The sequence below is a fragment of the Lupinus angustifolius genome, chromosome LG03 (assembly GCF_001865875.1).
Source record: "Lupinus angustifolius cultivar Tanjil chromosome LG03, LupAngTanjil_v1.0, whole genome shotgun sequence".
NCBI lineage: Eukaryota > Viridiplantae > Streptophyta > Magnoliopsida > Fabales > Fabaceae > Lupinus > Lupinus angustifolius.
The window spans coordinates 14176218-14197394 of record NC_032011.1 but is presented as its reverse complement, the minus strand read 5'-3'; the positions used below and the strand labels follow the sequence as shown (position 1 = coordinate 14197394).

Genomic DNA, 21177 nt, shown 5'->3' with positions numbered 1-21177 from the left:
GGCCTATTAGCTCAGTTGGTTAGAGCGTCGTGCTAATAACGCGAAGGTCGCAGGTTCGAGACCTGCATGGGCCAAAGTTAACTTTTTTTTATGTCAATGCTTGGACTCTTCCACTATTTTTTCACATTTAAATTTATATAAACTTTATATACGCCTAAAACCTTTATATTGCAGCAGTTATATTATTCTCTGTATTATTTGATAATTTACACAATTACAAATAATAAATAATTGCTGTATTTATTATCTTGCCAAAATAAAATCTTACTTTTTTCACCTAAAAATACATTTTAAATATGATAATTTCACTTACTATTTTTAAAATTAAGAAAATCAGAGACACGTTGTCTTAATTTTATTTTACGATAAAACAGTGGCATTACTTTATTATTATTATTATTATTATTATTATTATTATTATTATTATTGCTGCTACGCATTGCCTCCTTGGTCCTTTTATTCATGATTTTTCTTACTTCTCTTCCATTTCCAAAGTTTACATATTACACCTTTTATTCTTGAGCTTGAAATTTATGCTAATCCTTTCACCATTCAATCGAATATTGATGAATGCACCAAACCTCACTACTCAGAAATAAAATGCTATTTATATTCCTAAATTTTTTTGCTCCCTTTAAAATACCAATTCCTATTTAATAGGTATTAGAATTCCAATTTATAATTTCTCTCCACTTGAGAAATTAAAATAAGTTGATGGAATGGTGCCCTTAAACTTTATTTTTCAAATTTTAATAAAAGATATCGTTTCTTACCACTTGATGGAATGGTGCATTTGGGATCAACTTCATAGAATATATGGCAGTTGAAAGAACCAAAGGCTGATCTATTAAGAAGAGGGGAAGGCTCAAACTATTTGTTAACCTCTTTTTTTAATGTAAATCTTTGAGTTTAATGTGGAGATTAATGGTGTACATGAAACTATAATCAACATGAATATGATGTATCCTAAAGTATTATTATGTGAAGTTGAATTTTCTTTCGTTTTAACGCCACTAACATGCAACTCAGTTCATTAACTAAGGTTGAAAGCTGATTTTAATCGAAGTTAAATGTTCTTTTTTTATTGGCACATCGTGCAATGTTCAATCCCAAAAATAATATTCTCATACAACCCTACAAGCATCATTTCATTACTCATTGAGCAATGAAATAACTTTTTTGAATATAGACAAAACCATATAAAATAAAGGTCAAAGTTACAGACAAGGCAAAAAGGAAACACAATTAGGGGTCATTAGGGATGAAAAGAGATTATAAGAAAACTTGGGAAGTATGTCCTAAATTATTTACAAGATTTCCAAAAGCACAAAATATAATACTTTATTACATGTAAGTATTATTTAATAAAACTAACAAAATGTTTGTCTAGTAGTGTAAGGTCATATTAGATGATGATCAAATAATCAAGAGTTCAATTTTTGGGAGAGACAATTTTTGGAAAGGACAATCACACACCATGAAAGAGATTAATTCCTTACTCATAGAATGAAAGAATAACATTGGTAGTATAGAAAATTATTTAATAGAATTAAACAAATGATTGACTCTACTCATCAAGTTCCAAAGAACTCATCATTGAACTCAAACAAATGAATATTGTCAACAATGTGTTAGTCTAGCAGTATAAGAATTCATTAGATGATTTATAGGATGACCAAAATGTTAAGAAGAGATTGTCACACATCCCGAAAATAATTAATTTTTTACTTAAAGAGGATAAAATATCATTCATAATACCAAAAAAAACTTATAAAAGTTAGATTTTATCCAACAAAATCCAGTGGATTGAATAAATCTAGTGGATTGAAAAGATAAGATTGTGCCATATTTATTGAATATGGTCATGAGGGTAAGAGAAGTAGATAAAAAGAATGACATATTACATTCTTGTAAAGTATGGAAGAATTCTTTCTATAGTTTTAAAAGTAAAAGCCATGAAAAATGATTATATTTAAAAGAAGTAAGATATTAATCAAGTTACATTTGTTAGAGACATAATGTATGATGCATCTTTTGTATACAAAAACTTGATGTGATTGGTTAAAAATATATATTTAATTTAAAAGTTTAATGATTTAATATTTTTTATCTAATTACATCAAATAATCTATAGAGTGACATAATTTGTAAAACATAAGATGTGCTCTTATATTGTATGCATATATTCTAAAGTAACTGTGTCAAATTTTTAATTTGATATCCAATTATATATTATTATATTCAACTTTTCTGAATCTAAATAACTTTATATACCTTTTTGATGGTAAATGAAGGTAAAGACTACATCATTTAAGAGGGAATTTCCCATGATAAACAGCACAATGCTTATGAGATTGTTCCCATAGTTTATATTTTTTATAAGTAGGCATACAAATTTTGTCAATATATGAAAGCATGCTGCCCACATGAATAATATAAGAAGGAAAAGAAGAAAAATTTAAATAAATTAAAATGATAAATAAAATATAAAATAAATAATTTTTTTTAAAAAACAATTCTTATAAATAATTTTATATTTTTTTTAAAAATTATTTATCAATTCCTTTAAAAATGAGGAGGAGAGAAAAGGCGGGAAATGATGATGGTACCCTAAATTGAGGAGAGGACACGTCCAATCTCACTCACACTTTTCCGTTTGGCAGTTTGGCTCCCTTTTCTTTTAAATAATAATAATAACAACACTTTTCATTTCATTTCAACTCTCTCTCTTTCTCTCTTTCTCCCACTTCCATTTCTTCATTTCAATCTCTCTTCCTTCACTTTCTGCGTTTCGTTTCTTCTCCGTTCTCTTCATTCTCGATACAGGTACCGAATCACCATTCTCCATTCTTCTTCTTCTTTTACATTTTATTTCTTTCAATTCAACTGCTTATGTTCTTTGTTACTCATTCACACTAATTATTGCTTTTCCTCTTTCAATTTCACATTCTTGCTGGCTTTAAGATCGTTTTATGCCATTTTCTTTAGCGTATTTGCTTAATTTATCAATAATTTTATGTTCTTGTGTGGTTCTTGGCAATTCCATTTTGTATTAACTAGTTTACGTAGTTTATGTTCAGAGTCTGAAACAGTAACAAGATTGAGTGTGAGTATATGTATCTTTACTGAATGTGTGTATACAAAATTTTGTTCTTGAGGCTTTAGATTCAAAGTATGCCAGATATTTTCATTTTGCGATGTATTTTCATTGTAGCATTATGAAATTTTACATTCAGATGAGTTTCAATTTATAAATATTTTGTAGATTAGGAAAATAGTGAGAAAAAGATAGGGTGATAACTGCTCACTATGTAGTTTTGCAAACTGGAATTGTTATCATATTATTTGAGTCTCTTTCTCTCTATAATTTCAATGGCTTGTTGCTAGCTTCATACTCTTTTGTCCGATTTTTTATGATAGGAATGGGAAACATGAACCTGTTAGGATGTTTGTTTTTATTGTAGTTCAGGTTCTTATAGGATTTATTCTCATAATTTCAGATGGAGGAGGGCTTTGACGATTCCGATTTCAGTGGTGGTAAAGCGAGTGAATTTGAGACTCCATTTTTCACTCCATTTCAGAAGCCAGACTTTCCTAAGTCTGACATTGAACCATTCAGTATAGACTTCTCTCTTAGCCCAGGTGGTGATAGCTCTGCGGATTCTATGAAGGAGAGCTCTGGATCATGTTACTCGTCATTATCCTCATATTCAGATAGCCAATCTTCTAATCCGTCTGTGAATACTGATGAGAAGATACTCCCTGAAGGTGTTAAACAAGGTATTCATTTAGATGTGGAGGGAAACCCAGATAACATCTTGTTGGAGGGAGAGAAAAAAAGTTATGATGAGCTGCTTAGAAGATTCATAAAAAATGAGGAAGAGCTTAAAGTTTCCAACTCCAAACTTCAGTTCTCAGAAATGGAGATTACTCAGTTGAAGATTCAAATTGAGGAAAGTGAGGGTCTACTTGGTAATGTGCGGAAAGAACTAAAAATGAAAGAAGATGATCTTGAGTATGAAAAAGGGCAAGTTCTGGAGTTGCAAAAACAGACAGCAGAATTGGAAACTCACATTCCAGACTGTAGCCACAAGATTGCAAATTTGAAGATTCAAATTGAGGAAAGTGAGGGTCAGCTTGATAATGTACGGAAAGAACTGAAAAATAAAGAGGATGATCTGGAGTACGAAAAAGGACAGGTAATGGAGTTGCAAAAACTGACAGCCGAGTTGGAAACCCATGTTCCAGATTGTTCAAACAAGATTGAGAAGTTAGTGCAGGAGCTTGAGGTAGCTCAAGAACAGTTGAAGGTGTCAAATGATGAAAAGACAAGGTTAAAAGAGGAACTTAAGAGTAGGTATGCTATTAATCATGAATTGCAATGTAAGGTTAAGGAGATACAAGATGCGGCACAGCAAAGTGAGGCCACAGTGCAATGGCTGCGTGATTGGGGGGGAAAGAGGAGTAAGGAGCTGGAAGATAAGATTACACAACACCAAGCTAATGAAACTGAACATGACCATGAGGTGCGAAAATTGAAGGCCGAAATAGACGATTTGAAATCTGATATTTCAAGATTGTCAAAATCGCAAAAATTGCTGGACTCGAGACTCAAAGAATGGGAGGCTCGAAGCAAAGTATCTCAAAGAAAAATGAAGCAATCTGAAGCTGAAAAGGTGAAACTAGAAAAGCTGCATGCTAATCAGAAATTGCTTTTCAAAGCTGAAATCACTTCTTTGAAGGAAGAACTTGATCATAAAAGACATGATGTAGAAGCTGTGAATAAGGAGTTTGACCAGCATAAGCAGAAATATGACATGCTCATGACTGAAATAGATGAGGCCAATGCTAAGGTTGATAAACTTATGGCTGAGGTAAGCTCCCGAGACAATCAAATTGCAAAAATGAAGACAAAGCTAGTACAGCTTCAAGCACAACAGCCAGAGCTAATTTCTCGATCGGAAGCTAGACTGAATCTAGTAAATGAGTTGAAACTGAAAGTAGAAGACCTTGAAAACAAGGTGACTATACAGAATGCTGTGATCTCAGATAGGGCTGAGGAGAAGAGGGAGGCAATCAGGCAACTTTGCATTTCCATTGAGCACTATAGGAGTGAATATCGAGAACTTCGTCGTGCATTTGCTGGGCACGAGCATCATTCTGTTACAGCTTCCTAGGTCACAATCACGTGTCTCTTTGTTTTGATTGTGTTGTCCAATGTAGCATATTATCAACTTTGCATATCTTTCTCTTATTAGTGTTGTCCATTTAAAAATGGCATGATACTGTCTATTCCCTATCAAATTAGATGAAACTGTAAAACTTCTATTGCTGGATGTTGAAGTCTTTTATGTTCAATTTTCATAGCCTAGATTTCTGGTTCTAATAAAAGAGGTCAATAGGATATTTTTCACAACATTTCCTGTGTTGTGCTCCTTTATCCTCTGGCCAAGGCCACATTGGGTGCTAACAGAAAGCTCAATTCAGTGGCCAGTTAGTTAAATTAAGCCATGTCAATATTCAATAACCCCTCAATAATTTATCCTTGCCAATTTATATCACTAACTTTGATCGGTAAATAATGTTAGAATGAACATAAAATTCTTTACTGTATTAGCACCTGGTAAACCACAATTGTTGAGTGGGAAGAACATAAATTTCCTAACTGATTGCATCTGTGAGCCATACATCATCATCATGACTTTGAATCAGTAACTGATGAAAGGCACCACTTGAAATATATTACGTATATAGACATAATAATTGTAGGCGTTGTCTTTAGTGCTCTTCAAAGATAGTAATTGTGACTTTGTGTACCTAATGATTTTGATTTGAGCCAAACTCCTTCCGTTATAACATTATAGAGGGAAGTACTGTGATTTTGAAAAGAAATTAAAAAAACAAGATGTAAGCCTTGGATTGTAGGATGGTTTTAATTTGAAATTAAGAGCTTTATAAATCACAATTTGGTTTTGGTATTGATAGAGATTTTTATGCCAATTTTAGGATAAGAATTATGAGAAAAAATGGAAAAGATATAAAGATGGAGACGCCACAAGCTGAAGAATTTGATAAGTCAATGATATTCACCACAAGGAAAAGAAGGATCCTTGATAAGAATTTAGATGTCACACATAGAGAGGGTGATGAGTCTTAGAACACCACAAGAATAAGGATCTTGATATCGAATTAAGGAGCTTTGACTCAACTTTAGGAATTCAATCCAATTTTTCGCAAAAACAAATTTGACTTTATTAATGAATAAACAAAATTATAAATAAACAAATTTGCCTTGCTGAAAAGATAAAGATAAGATTTAATTTAACAAATTAAAATTTGAAGATAAAATCGTAACTAACATAATCCTAACAAGCTTAATCTAATTTGATTTGATCGTCTTATCTTCATCCCTTAAGTATAGCCACAAGTTGGTTGTGAAATTGAAAGTCAAGTAGAGTCTTGAGTTGTTTCAATCAGTCTCTTATAATCTCCTTAATTTGTGTCTTGCCTTATCTCAAGGGGTAACCATATGTTGATTAAACCAATCTGATTTTACCCAAGGAAATTGAATAAATCTCTATTTATCTTTTAAGTCTTGCACTCCATATTTGTAGTTGTGCCCTTTGTGCTCTTATATCATTCCTATTTTCATGTCACGTTGTTTATGTTACACCACTTAGCCACTACTGGGCCAAATTACAAGAAAATAAATAATTTCCTAAACTCCAAAATACATCAAATTAAATACTAAAATACTTATGAAAAATAAACATAAATCATGAGACTGCATGAGAATTTAATTCTCATTTATTAATAACAATGCAAATAAAATAAACCAAACTATGCTAAGAATTCTTTGTAAGAACATGACCTCTAAAAATCATAGGTCACCCCCCTTGGTTACATCATACCCTCCTTCTTGAAAAGAATTTGTCCTCAAATTTGAGGTACCATCACCTCTTGGATCAAAGACCATCTTCTTGAATTGTTTGAACCAATTCTCCACATATTCATCATTGGTTATACCCTTGATGAATAGTCCAGCAATAACACATGCACCAAAAATTAATTTTGTGAGGAAACGTTCATCCTTAGAAAACTCCGTAGGAGTCGAGTCATCAAGGCTTGTCCTAATCTCATCCATATGAACAACTTGTCCAATATAAAAGTCAGCCTCCAAAAAGTATGGATGAATAGGTGGTTCTTCTTTAATAAGGATCATTCCAAAGTGTTGCAAAATCTTGTGAATAAAACTAGGCAAAGACTTGTTAGTAGAAAAAAAAATCTCTACCCTAGAGTGGGGATGGGGGCTGTTTTAGAACTAAAATACTTCCACTTCCCTCTTCTTCAATTTCCTTTTTACACATAATTTCCTTTTTCTCCTCCTCAATTTTTTTCTTCAAAGTCTTTTGATCCTCAATCACTTGTACAGTAGATAAGGGACATAACACCATCTTTCGAATTTGGTGAAAAAAAGTATATTTGTTTGAGAATCCATCATGGATGGTCCTCTTATCCATTTGCCATGGACGACCCAAACATATATGACTGGTCTCAATGTGAACCACATCACAAAGAACTACATCTTCATATTTCCCTATTGAAAAGGGAACCTCCACTTGCAGGTTCACAATAATATCTCTAATCTCACTTAACCATTGTAGTTGGTAAGGAGTGGGATGTGGTTTAGTCGCAAGATTTAGTTTTGAAACTAACCTTGAACTAGCCATGTTGGTACGACCACCATCAATACTTAATAGGCAAATGTTTCCTTGGACCAAACACCTAGAATGTAAGATGTTTGTCCCTTGGTTGGCCTCATCGGCCATGACTTGGGTTTCAAGCCAAAACTAGCTCTAATATTGATGACAACCTCTAGGAGATGTCTTTGATTGTAGGATCGTTTTAGCTTGAAATTAAGAGCTTTATAAGTCAAAATTCGGTTTTGGTATTGGTAGAGATTTTTAGGCCAATTTTAGGATAGATTTGTGGGGAAAATGGAAAAGATATAAAGATGGAGACACCACAAGCTTAAGAGTTTGATAAGTCAATGATATTCACCACAAGGAAGGATCCTTGATAAGAATTTAGACGCCACACCGAGAGGGTGATGAGTCTTAGAACGCCACAAGAATAAGGATCTTGAGAAGTTCGAATTAAGGAGCTTGGACTCAACTTTAGGAATTCAATCCAATTTTTTTCAAAAACAAACTTGACTTTATTAATGAATAAACAAAATTATAAATGGGCAGATTTGCCTTGCTGAAAAGATAAAGATAAGATCTAATTTAACAAATTGAAATTTGAAGATAAAATCCTAACTAACATAATCCTAACAAGCCTAATCTAATTTGATTTGATCATCTTATCTCATCCCTTAAATATAGCCACAAGTTGATTGTGAAATTGAAAGTCAAGTAGAGCCTTGAGTTGTTTCAATCAGCCTCTTATCATCTCCTTAATTTGTGTCTTGCCTTATCTCGAGGAGTAACCATATGTTGATTAAACCAATCTGATTTGACTAAGGAAATTGAATAAATCTCCGTATTTATTTTTTAAGCCTTGCACTCCATATTTGTAGTTGTGCCCTCTTATGCTCTTATATTCTTCCTATTTTCATGCCATCTTGTTTATGCTACACCATTTAGCCACCACTGATCCAAATTACAAGGAAATAAATAATTTCCCAAACCCCAAAATACATTAAATTAAATACTAAAATACTTATAAAAAATAAACATAATCCAAATTATGCTAAGAATTCTATGTAAGAACATGGCCTCCAAAAAGATTCATGCTCAATGATTTTTGGGTGATTGAACTAGAATTTGGGTATAGATAGTAAAAGTTTCAAAATTAGCCTAAGTACTTATGAAATAAAATATAAATAAAATAATCTATCTATATATTATCAATATAAATATTTATATACAATTAATATATTATTTACGATTTATTTATATTAAGAGTCAATAATAATAATTAAATGAAAAATAATACAACGATAATATATAAATCTCTTAAATTTAATGGAATTTTATAAATAATTTTTCACAAACTTATTCTGGTTCTTAAAATGTTTTTATGACCCAACTTAATATTTATTCATTTTTAATAATTTTTTAAGAAGCAAAGTGAAACTTATGAGATATAAGCATAATTTAGATTAGACTTTTTTATTCTTTAGATATAATATGATGATATTTTTATTGTTAAATGTAAATGGAAAATCATGTGATTATTAGAGATGATTGTTTTCTAGTTCATATGTATTTCATGTGAGACCTTAAAGCATATACTTCAGCATGGGAAAATCACAACCAGGATTCTTTAGTCTGGACTGTTGTATGGGTAGCCAATACATACCCCACTACAAAACCACCTAAATTGTGAGGCTTACTGATAAAGAAGATCAGAACATCATGTTTGTAAGACATTTATTTATTAATATATAGCAACTCAGGTAAAAAGATTGTATTATTATGAGAAATGAGAACAATTAATATAAACTATTGGATCTTATTTCACAAGAACATCCTTTATTCTTCTCTTCATTTGACAAATGACAACTACCATCTCATTCAATGTCAGAGTCATTTCTCTTGTAATGTGAAGGTGGCTAAGGTGATAGTGTTGATATTTAAGGTGAACAATCATTTTTGGTCAAACCATGCTTCTTGTTTTGTAAAGCAGGGAGAGGATAATGACAGGTTTGTGATGGGAAGTGCAAATTAGAGTCTGGTGACAAACATGGAGAGAAAAGGAAAGCATTTATAGGTGAGGATGTAAGAAAAGAGCCTAAGGATTACATCCAAAGGGCACAAATATTTGATAGAAGCTCTAGAGTGTGCCAAGCTCTTAAGGAACATAACGGTGTTGTTTCTCAACAATGCAGTATCTTTAACTAGACTGTGGTAGAAATAAACATGTGCACATTTGATGTCCCACAAGTTGTGTCACTCAATATGTCATTAGCTTTGATTGGTCGGAAGTGTTAGGTATTCCAAGTGTGAATGAAAAAGTCTCACATTTGGCAAAAATTAATGAGTTCAAGAGCATATAAGTGGATAGACTCATATACCTCATGCCTTATGGTTTTGAGTAAAGATTTACTGTCAAACCAACTTATATGTTTCTTTCACTTAGCCTATAGAGGAATGTTGTAGCCCATGAATTAAGAATATTTTTATTCTGTTCTCTATTGTGTTCTTATTTTCTTACTTTTGTTTTTTGTTGTTCTTAACCAAGGGAAAGGGAGGAGAGGTAGTTTTTGTGGAAAAAATGTAAATGATTGAGACCAAATAAGAATAAAAATAAATATGTTTTTGGGTTGTGATAATCAATCAGTTTACCTGTTTATCTCATGTTTATATTACTTCTCCAGTATGATAATCATAACTAGTTTCAGTTTTTTCACACGCATGTAATATGATTGTCATACACCATTTACACGGCCAAATTTGTGCAAGCATGAATATGTTCCAAATAACTTGTAAATATCATATATTAATTATATAATTATAGTTAATGATTATATTGGATTTGAACAGAGAAAACCATTGTCAATACCAAATAGTGCACTTTGTTCTAACAAGCTGAGCATTTTGTTGTGATCAGCTAGGCTTCTGTATTGTAGTTACTAGCCAGCAGAAACATGAGAAACATTGGCACAATTTTATAACAGACTAAATTAGCATCAGTAATAGGAAATTACTATAAAGTACACTACTGACTAAAAATTTCTACATGCAACAGTTCTAAATAGAAAATTTTGACATGGCTGCAGTGTGGAATCATAATGACACTGAGCTTGATACCCTAGATAAGCAACAGATGACAATAGCTCTAATGAGACTCAGCGGTCATCACTACGCTAACAGAACTTCCAACGGTTATTGCAGACAACACAAGTGACATAGGTTGTCATAGGTTCATCAGCACTGCGAGTCTGCATTTGGTAATAGGTGGTCTTCCTTTGACCACATCGACCACACCTAAATTGATCAGTTGTGGCTTTTGGTTGAGCTCCACGCTCGCATTCAAACAAAGCTTTCTGTTCAAGTTTCTGATTTTCCTGTTTCCTTTGCTCGCTAGCCATTTCTGCTGTGCTCATGTTGATCAGTCGCTCTGGCTCAATAACACCAAGTAGAACTTTTCTACGAAAATCTGTGTTATTTTGATCCTTAAGGTTAAACATTAGGGACCTATACTTGACCTTTTGAGCCCCATTAGAAGGACCCCATTTCTGAAATAATAGAGACTCCACTGTCACTGCAACACGAATAGGGTCACACGCATTAACTTCATCCATGACATCTTCATCAGCCTCTCCAGGAACCTTAGATAAAGCCTCTTGGAGAATTTCTCTTATTTTGTCTCGAACCGAATCATTAGATTTAATCATAGTCTTTAGCTTAGGAGCAGCAGCAGAGCTGGACGATGTTCTCTTCACCCCAGAAGCTTGCTTCTCCACCTTGACATTTGCAACACGATCAGTTTTCTCAATTTTGAGATCAACGTTTTGTGCCTTCTTTGTACTGTCTGAGCTTGACCTTGGTGTACCATTCCTATCAATTTTCTCAACCTTGACAGTTTCAGCCTTCTCAACCTTCACCGAAGGACTCTTTTGAAATTTCCCAGCTTTAGCTGTCTCCCCATTGGCTGGTTCAACCTTATCATCAGAGCCCCCATTCTTATTTTTGCTTGTTTCCTTTATAATTATGTTTTTCCATATCTCAATTAGGTCAATAGCAAAGGCCCGGATTTTCTGCCTTGGATGCTTCGTCAGAGATTTAAGATGTTTACCCACCTGAAAGATTACATTACAAAACAGTTCAGAACAAACAATCAAATTATACAGTCAAAGGGGTCACTTTAGTGTCCCCTTAAAGGGAGAAGGGGGTGAGGATTATGTAATATGCTTTATATGAAGAAAACAGTAGGAAGTACCCATCCCTTAACTTTTTTATCCCCAATGTATGGGGATATAAAACTGACCTTTGAGTTATCATTATGCCATCACATGGCAAAGATCAAACATTGTTAACATATACAGAAGCCAGCTACAAAACATTCTGATAAGAGGGAGAAAGGAAAGGGGAGAGGAGGACAAAACAAAGTAAACTTCGACAAACCGATAACAAATTTCCACCAATGTAAAAAAAATAATAATCCAAATTATGAAACAGCAGCAGCATTTCGTTATGCCTGGCAACAGAGAAAAAGAGGATTGCCATTTCTAATCCTACCTTAAATACTAAAACAAAACATTAATAACTAGTATTGATGTTTTCCTTCTTCCTCGTGTACAAGTACATCATGCACATGAATGAATATGGATCCTCTCCTTCCATTGAAAAGGGAAGGGTCTAAATCCTAGCAAGAATTACACAACCATCACAAACAAATAATAGATCCACAAGAAGCTAAAAGAATTTAGATTTTCCACCGAACAGTCACCTTGTGACTTTCTGTTCAATTAAGAAGTTTTTGTAACCAAACATGACCAGATAATCAAATTTAAACAAGCTGGTTACACCTCATAAGTACACATCCCAATTTATCCGTGCATTAACCACTACCACAAGCATCCTTGGAAATATACAAAGAGTGAACTTCTCGAATCTCAATGAATTCTAACGAATGAAAATGATTTTTTCCCTCAAGCAATTTTCAGCACATAAAATTGAAAATCTAGGTCATCCATAACTACAAAATACTAACTGTCTAATTCATTAAATGTGAACTTTTCCCTCAAGCTATTCACACAAGACAAATAGCACTCACTTGTTTCTCTTCACACTTCACATGAGCAAATGGTTTCCCAAATTTTATGATAAACAAAACAAAAATCCAAAACATAAAACTCAAAACCTTAGATAATTGATAACTATAAATTTATGACCTTCTGTGCATAACATAAACAAGAGCTCAATTTGCACAATTATAGGATGCAAAAACATCACAAAACACAATATAGCATTCACTTGTTTCTCTAAACACTTCAAGCGACCAATCACATTCCCAACTTTTCTCATAAATATAAAAAATCATAGCTTCATCCAAACCAAAAACACAACAAACCAAGCATAAAGTTAGAGAGAGAGAGAGAAACGTCAAAATCAAATTTTGAAAAAACAAGTGAACGAAACCAAGGGGAAAAAAACCTGGGTGCTGACGAGAATCTTGTAATTGACGGGAAATTTCTTGAGCTGTTGAAGCGCATCAATGCATCTACTTTCTTCGACTTCTCCGTCGCCGGAGCTCGCCGCATCAGCCGCCGTCTTCGCGGCTCCGTACAATTCCAACAACTCTTTTTCCATTGAACCACACAACACTATTCACTTCCTCTTGAATCCAAACCGAAACAATAAAATAAACAAACCATAGAAACAATAAAAGAATGAAAAATATGAAACTTTTATGAATAATGAAATGGGAAAAGAGTGAAAGAACTTACGAGAATGGTGTTGTTGTGGCTGCGGTTGTGTTGGCAGTGAAAGGAGCGAAAGGAATTGAAGGAGAAGACGAGGGTATATATATATATATATGGACGGTGATCAGAGGGTCAGCATCATCGGACGGTTGGTCTTTGCGGGTAAAGTCTTGAGAGATATAGTAGTCTCAATCACATAATATTTATGCATCGTAAGTAAAAAAGATAGAATATTTTATTAATTTAAAAATTTATATATCTACTATATTATTTATAATTTATTTGTATTTTTTAATAGTTAATTATGATTAACTATAAATAATGAAAGATAATGTAATAATGTATAAATTTTTTACACAATTATTTAATGTTTCTTTCTTAAGAGATACAACTAGATTTATATATATTGTATATTATTTATTTATACTAGTGTGTATAGACATTTTGAGACATTTTGAGGAATGTCTACCATGTACTGTTATATGTTTTTATTAATTTAATTTTTATATATTTTATATTTTATTTTTTAGAATTAGAATGTATTTTTGAGTTGAGTGTATTTTATAATATAATTTTTTGTTTTAATTATAATGTTTAATTTAAGGTGGGAGATGAGGTTAATTAATATCTTAATGGTGGTTGCTTAGGATTATATGGACTTTTATAAAAAATAAATAATATTAATGGTAAAAATATGAAGTGAAAATTATATCATGGTGAAAGTTACACCATGTTTTCCTTATTTTGTCTTTATATAGTATAGATTTAAAAATTATTAAATATAAATGAGTGAATGATATATTAATAATGTATTAAATGCAACAAATATATATTTATTTTTATATATATTAACAATGAACGATATTTGTTGGGAGTGATATTTATGAACCTGGAAAAAAAATTTGGTTCCTTATCTAAGGGAGGGATACTCTTTGTAATATGAAAAAATATGGTTATTATTATTATTTATAGAGGAAAAATGTATACACAGACAATGTAAAAGTTTTTACATTATTATTGTATTATCCACATTCAATTTTAATTTTAATCATCATCTACCTTTTAAGAAAAATGTAATCCAAATATATAAATCTTTACATTTTTAATATATAGGTACTATACTCTTATTTATATTTATATGTGTTGCTTTTATTGAATGACTAATGATATAAATGACAGTTACCGTATAGAGAACTTAAATACTATATAAATGCATAAACTATGGAAAACCCCTATATATCTTAACAAAATGAACTTATTGTATTGATATTTATTTTTAATATACTATTACATTAAATTATTCAACTATTTATATTATTATATGTATATAACTCATTTGCAATTACATTTTCGTCGAAGAAATCTAGAATCCTTCACCAAAAAATAATAATCTAAGATCATTATTTTAGCATTTTTATCACTTTTGAAATATTAGTTTTAAGAAATAAAATAAAAACTATTCATATTACAGAAATGGGCACTATATATATATACAAAATATTACATTAAAGAATCAATATGTTGATTTCTATAATTGAAAAAATTCATTACAAGACTTTAAAAGGGTAACTAGAAATGTGTATAAAAAAGCTAACTAGAAATCCATTCACTCACTCAGATGAGCAAATTCAGTCTCGTTTATTGTAAAATTATCTTTTACTGGGAATCCTTTCTGTTTTTAGAATAGAATAGCTTAACTATAATTCAAGTCTAGAATAGCTTAACTATAATTCAAGTCTAGAATAGCTTAACTATTACTAAGAAGAAAAAAAGAGCCACTCCTTCAAGCGTGCTCCATATGGCTCAGGCATATATAATATGACTCATATAATTGTTTTTTCTATCTTCTATAATTATTTACCATATTATCATTGAATAATGTTTTATTTTGTAACCATAACAATTATACATGTTATGAAAATGGACATTACCTGAATAATTTACAATACATTACAAGAAAAATTGCAATAATATTTTACCTAGATGGGATTGGAACTGGTCATGAGGTTCATGTAAGTGTGTAGTCATTTTTTACATCAAGAATCAAACTTTAATTTTATTGGAAAAAGTGGAAGCAAGGATTTTGTTGTGGTTTTTAGTTACTGGCTCTAGTAGTAGGCAGAAGAAATTTGTTTTTCAGTTATGTAGTGGCCTTGTGAAGTGTCAAGGGTGGGAAGCAACAACTTAAAAAGCTCATTACTACTTGTGGTAAGGAGAAAAGGACTTGTTGCCAATAACAAGAAAGAATAAAAGTTCTGTACTTTATTTCCTACTAATAAATATAGAAAAATACTAGATTGTGGAATTTAAGATCAACATTTTACCCCAAAAGAATATCCATGATTTCTTTTATATTAAAAATAGAAAAAGATATACGTTAAATATACTAATGACTAGTGAGAATATGTTATATAGAGATTATTGGGTGTCATTGAAATGCATAGTTTAACGCCCATTCTTTACTTCAAAATATATATTTTAAAGAGAAACTATTCACTTCAAAGGAATCTCTTAAACAAAAATTGCTATCAAACTAGTCTACCCAACTTCTTTTAACCATCTACTGAACAGACTTTGCTTTTTGCTTGATAATTTGTTTAGATTGAATTGTTAGAAAATATAATAATAAAAATAAAACATTTATTATTTTGAATTACATCATTTTTCCTTTCAAACCATCTAATGCTTCAATCAAATGAAAAAAAAGAAGGAATTAACCTTTCAAAGTTCAAACCATCCAATGCTTCAATCAAAACAAATTATCATTTATAGTTAATTGTGAAAAATTATATAGTTTTCCACTTACTGAAACACGAGATCTTAATATATCTCTGCATTATTCTCCCCGGTAAAGAATGCTAACTGCTATAAACTCCACTGGTGATTCGTTCAGAGGACCTAGAAGAAAATTTATGGGTTCACATCAATTTATAACAGAAAAACTCTGATAAAAATAACCAAGACACAACATCAAAAAATTCATATCCAAATCCGCCACATGATCATAGCAGGAAATTAAAATTATTAGACCGTGATTCAGTTACTCAACCTTGACATGATCCAAGGATTTAGGTAACATTCTTCTCAGATCACAACTCATTTTTGCTCCGGCTCTGGCTTATCCAAGAAGGTCTTCTTTATCCAGCCCCATGGCTGTAAAACATTTGAACAAACTGCATTAGAGTTGCAATAAGAATCAACAAGAATTGAAATGCACCGGGAAGCTAAATACGGCATGTTGAGACAAAAATTACCAAAATGAAAAAAAATCATGAATAGGCATAATACTTCAGCAGGGAAGGATGCATAAACTAACTTTGGGCACATCCATAAACACATGGATGAAGGAAGTTGGCTAAGAGCGCTGAAGATGTTTGAAAGATCTAAACACATGAGTAGAGTAAAACTCTAGTAACAGGCATCAAGAAACTGTTCTATTTAAAGGCTGACAATGATATATGCATATATGAGTATACTCCATTTGAGTGACAATAACAACCAAATCTTTATCTCACTAGGTGAGGTCGAGTACATGAATTGGACGATATCATAATGCTCTATCATAAATCTTGTTCATCGACAAAGCATTGATATCCAAGTCTTTCTTAATAATTTCGCCTATGATATTTCTTGGTCTCCCTCTAGGAATTGGACTAGCCTCCCTTTAATCTACTCTCCTTATGGGGACTTCTACCGGTCTCCTCCACACATGTCCAAACCACCTAAGGCGCAATTCTACCATCTTTTCTACAATAGGAGCTACTCCAACTTTCTGCCTAATGCGTTCATTTCTAATCTTATCTTGACTAGTTACAATAATTCTTCTAACTAACTCTCTTCATGCTCTTTTTTGGTTTTCCGTCAGATATATGGGCTTGTTTGGAGGTCAGGATAGGAGGGCGAGATATTATAAGAGAAGGATAAGAGCTAGATGAGATATGAGTAGGATAAACTCTTATCTTGTCCAATGTTTGGTGCATACTTAGATAACAATGACATTGGTAGCAATGATGGTAGTGCAGTGGTGGTGACAATGGTGTTCGAGCGTGAAGGTATGAGGAAAAACTGTATCATATCTTACTTATTTCTAACTCAACTCACCCCATGAGATAGTAAGTACACTAAGCCAACAAGATAGGATAGTACAACACAATAGCACTATCCTTATCCGGTTGACTCGTCAAACTCTGAATTACAATGAATTACAATAGGACAGGACATTATGACATATTATCGTTATCATGACTCTCTTATCATGTACACCAATCGAGTCCATAAACAGAGATAAAATGTAAGGTATATGACATATATCTATTCCATCAGAAATCAACAATTTTATCGAAGCGCTGAGGCCATTTTGTAAACTAATGAACCTATAGTCTCAATTTTCATCCTCATAATTGAAGCAGGAGAAAATGTAATGAGAATAAAAAAAATTGGATTTTATTTTATTTTTGGGAGGAGGCTTAATGTCAATGTGTATTCATTAGCCAGCATTCCTGTTTTTTCTTGATGTGGTGAATATAGAATATCAAATCCAACAATATAATCAATAAAACCCTCATCATTTTTTTGTTTGAAAACAACTTGTAATAGAGAATACACCATTACCAACAAACAAAAACATGCCATAGAACATCCATGCCAAACATTTTGTCCACCATAAAGCAGAATAGAAAATAAAATATTATAAAAAATTGTATTAGAAAATGAAAATTTCGAAAAAAATTAATAAATTTTATGAAACTATCATAGATAGTTATACATCTTTTAATAAATCCAAATTTTATCCTCCAAAGATGCAAACATCACTTTGGTCCTCTGAAATATTCTTTCATTAACTCAGTCTCTCAACAATGCATAGTGTCATTACATTGGTCCCACAAAGAATTTGGACATCAATCTCAGACCTCAATGATGTCAAGTGACATTTATTTAGTCCCGACTCATGCAAAATAGCAACAACCTGGTCCCTAAACTAAGGACTTATCATAGTCACTTCTCTAAATTCAGCAAAGGAGGATCAATATGATGATACTTAGCATCTTTCATATCCGATGGACTAAATTGATAAATAGAACTTTTTGAACACTAAAGTGATGAATAATGAGGCATATATCTCTGCAGAACGAAAAATAAGGGTTTACTCTGTATCTGATTGAAATTTTAGCAAGAAAGGAAGAAGTGCTAGTAGTAAAAGACTATAAAATCAAGCAAAATCAAATTTAAGCAACTGTTATTGCTGCAACGTATATATCTACAACTGCTTAAAGGCTAATTTGCTAAAGAAGTCAAGCCTACCTACTTTATTACCTCCTTCCACTTTCTTTGCTATCCAATCACAGAAAGAAAGAGGGAGATAGGAAAGGGAACATTACAGAGGAAAGAAGCACATATACAGAGAAACGAAATGAGAGAAAATATTTTCAGTCTATCCTTTTTCTCTGGTATTAGCCTTCTCGTTTGCGAGAATAACGTTGTGCATATCTACCCTTCTCAGACCTCGCTAGGCGGAGACCTCGTGCATTGAGCCCCCTTTTATTTTTTCCTCCATCCGTTTTCTTCCTTTAGAAGATTTATTCATGTATAATGTTGTATGCATGGATTCCACTGCAAAATAGTTTGTCCCTTCTTTATTTTTATCTTTTTAACATGGCTTTATTATTATGACACCTTAGAATACAGATCATCTATCCCCACCTTTGTCCTCAACCATGTCCTAATCTAATGAAATGAGACAGAGTTAGGGGCATGCTTCTGGGACATGTGATCTTCATTCAACACCTTAAGGGGATAACAAACAGAAATTAATATAAAAAACCCAACTATGAATGGTTCATCCCTAATTTCAATAGGTTACTAACAAAATGACTCATGAAGCTCATAGTACATCATAGTGATGTGCAAAGAGATCCAAGTGTAATGTGATTAATGACATGATTGCAACTGAAAAAAAAACAATGAAACCAATCTCCAACATGTGATTGCAATAAATTAAAAGGACTGCTTTATTTGGTGCAATTGAGAACCTTAGTAGAACAAAAAAAATATCTGTTTTATTCATAAAATTAGGCCAAACATAGAAAAATCACGAGTTCTTTACCTTTCGTTCTAATACGTATATCAATGAAACGCTACACTACATTACTGATCAGTACTAAAACATATAATGCTTTTAGATCTAAATTAAAACAAAAAGTAAACATCTCCAACCGCAAAGTTAAGAAAACAAATTTATAGCAACAGAGGATCGAGAATGAAAAATGAAAATCTGAAAAGTCAAAGGAGAGAGAAAGAGAGATAAGACGCGTTACCTGAACAAGGTAAAGAGCACCAGAGGCGGCAGCGACGCCCCACAAGGCGGCGGATTTGACGTCAGAGGGTTGGAGACGAAGCTTCGCAGGTAAACCGGCCATTTCTGAAATCAAATATCGTACGATGAAAGCGAACCCTACCAGATGTACTATTAATTCAGCGAATCTTTTTAGTCGAAGTGGTATGTCTTAGAATGTTCCTTTCAATACTTATGAATATTAAATACCAGAAAATGTATACACCGATTAAGACGGGCCAGTTCACTGAATTAAAAAATTTATAATTGATATATATATATATATATATATATATATAGGGTTTGCTAACATGGGTAAGGTGTCTTTTCAGTTAGTTACATGTTAGCATTGTGTACCAAAATATTTGGACAAAAATACCCTTAATATTGTGTTCGAACAAATTAGATGAGAAAGGTTATTTTAGTAAATAAATTCTGTAAATTAAAAAAAAACTCAAAAATCCCTTTCTCATCGAGACTTAATTCTCCTAAACAAAATCTTTGTTCTCTCCTCTCCAAAACAATGATTCCTCTTAATGCCACTTTGCAAAATCTAGAAAAATAGGTCCAAACTTGTATTGTTTCAACAACAGTAACAAACTAACAATCACATTCATCATACAAGCTTGCATTTGGATTTTGTGGATATTATTTGGCATTTGGCATTTAGTGCCATATGCATAACTGATAATTGCAAACGGCAGACTTGTGAATAAAACTAAACACAATAGATGCAAAACAAAATAAATGTTTACAGGATCTTGTAAGGTCTTTGGTACTTACTTTTGCTCCACAAAAGCAAAATATTCAATTTTAAGTGACTCTCTCTCCATTGAATCACAGAAAAGAGAAGAGAACAATGGTTGGTTGTGCTCATATTCCAGTAGAGAGCAGAGAAGAAGGTATTTTGGACTTTGTGTCGTGAGAATTGAAGGGTTTGAGAATGTGGAGAGAGAAAGGGATTTTTGAGTTTTTTTTTTAATTTAGAGAATCTATTTACTAAAATAGCCTTCTCATCCAATTTGTTCGAACACAATATTAAGGGTATTTTTGTCCAAATATTTTGGTACATATTAAGGGTATTAAATTGTAGTTCAAATATCGCCAACATGTTCGTCTAATAGTATAATCTCACAACCTCATCCTAAAATTAATGATTGATGAAAGTGATTTTTGTAGGGAGGATAATTATATATACTAAAACTAATACTTTATTATTTATTCAGAGAAGTGAAATGATATCCTTGATTATATCAAAAAATTGAAAATCTCTCTTTGACTGCTAGTTATGACGATCATATAATATAAAAAGTAATTAGTTAAATATTAAAGTATAAATTTTTAACATGTTTGTTATGTCGAATTGAACCAAATTCATAGATTTAATGTCTGATGCATGAAATAATATATG

General features: G+C 32.0%; 2 protein-coding genes and 1 non-coding gene across 5 annotated transcripts; 2 read left to right on the top strand and 1 right to left on the bottom strand.

Moving 5' to 3' along the window:
• On the top strand, positions 1–74 carry TRNAI-AAU. Its single transcript has one exon. It is a non-coding gene; the product is annotated as a tRNA-Ile (tRNA).
• On the top strand, positions 2706–5364 carry LOC109343453 (protein NETWORKED 4A-like). Of its 2 annotated transcripts, none has more exons than XM_019581726.1 (2): positions 2706–2826; positions 3501–5364. In XM_019581726.1, exon 2 carries the CDS (start codon positions 3501–3503, stop codon positions 5175–5177), a length of 1677 nt encoding a protein of 558 aa, XP_019437271.1. In that variant the 5' UTR covers positions 2706–2826; the 3' UTR covers positions 5178–5364. The 2 variants fall into 2 exon arrangements, with proteins under 2 accessions (XP_019437271.1, XP_019437272.1); XM_019581727.1 differs by lacking the exon at positions 2706–2826 and having other exon boundaries at positions 3491–3780; positions 3811–5364.
• LOC109343452 (transcription elongation factor TFIIS-like) lies at positions 10656–13533 on the bottom strand. Of its 2 annotated transcripts, none has more exons than XM_019581725.1 (3): positions 13460–13533; positions 13167–13349; positions 10656–11809 (listed from the first exon to the last, which is right to left on the bottom strand). In XM_019581725.1, exons 2-3 carry the CDS (start codon positions 13320–13322, stop codon positions 10874–10876), a joined length of 1092 nt encoding a protein of 363 aa, XP_019437270.1. In that variant the 5' UTR covers positions 13323–13349; positions 13460–13533; the 3' UTR covers positions 10656–10873. The 2 variants fall into 2 exon arrangements, with proteins under 2 accessions (XP_019437270.1, XP_019437269.1); XM_019581724.1 differs by having other exon boundaries at positions 13167–13356; positions 13460–13531.

Coding starts and splice junctions, on each gene's coding strand:
- LOC109343453 (XM_019581726.1), top strand. CDS start 3,501: ATGGAGGAGGGCTTTGACGATTCCGATTTCAGTGGTGGTAAAGCGAGT.
- LOC109343452 (XM_019581725.1), bottom strand. CDS start 13,322: ATGGAAAAAGAGTTGTTGGAATTGTACGGAGCCGCGAAGACGGCGGCT. Junction 11,810..13,166: donor AGATTCTCGTCAGCACCCAG/GTTTTTTTCCCC, acceptor GTAATCTTTCAG/GTGGGTAAACATCTTAAATC.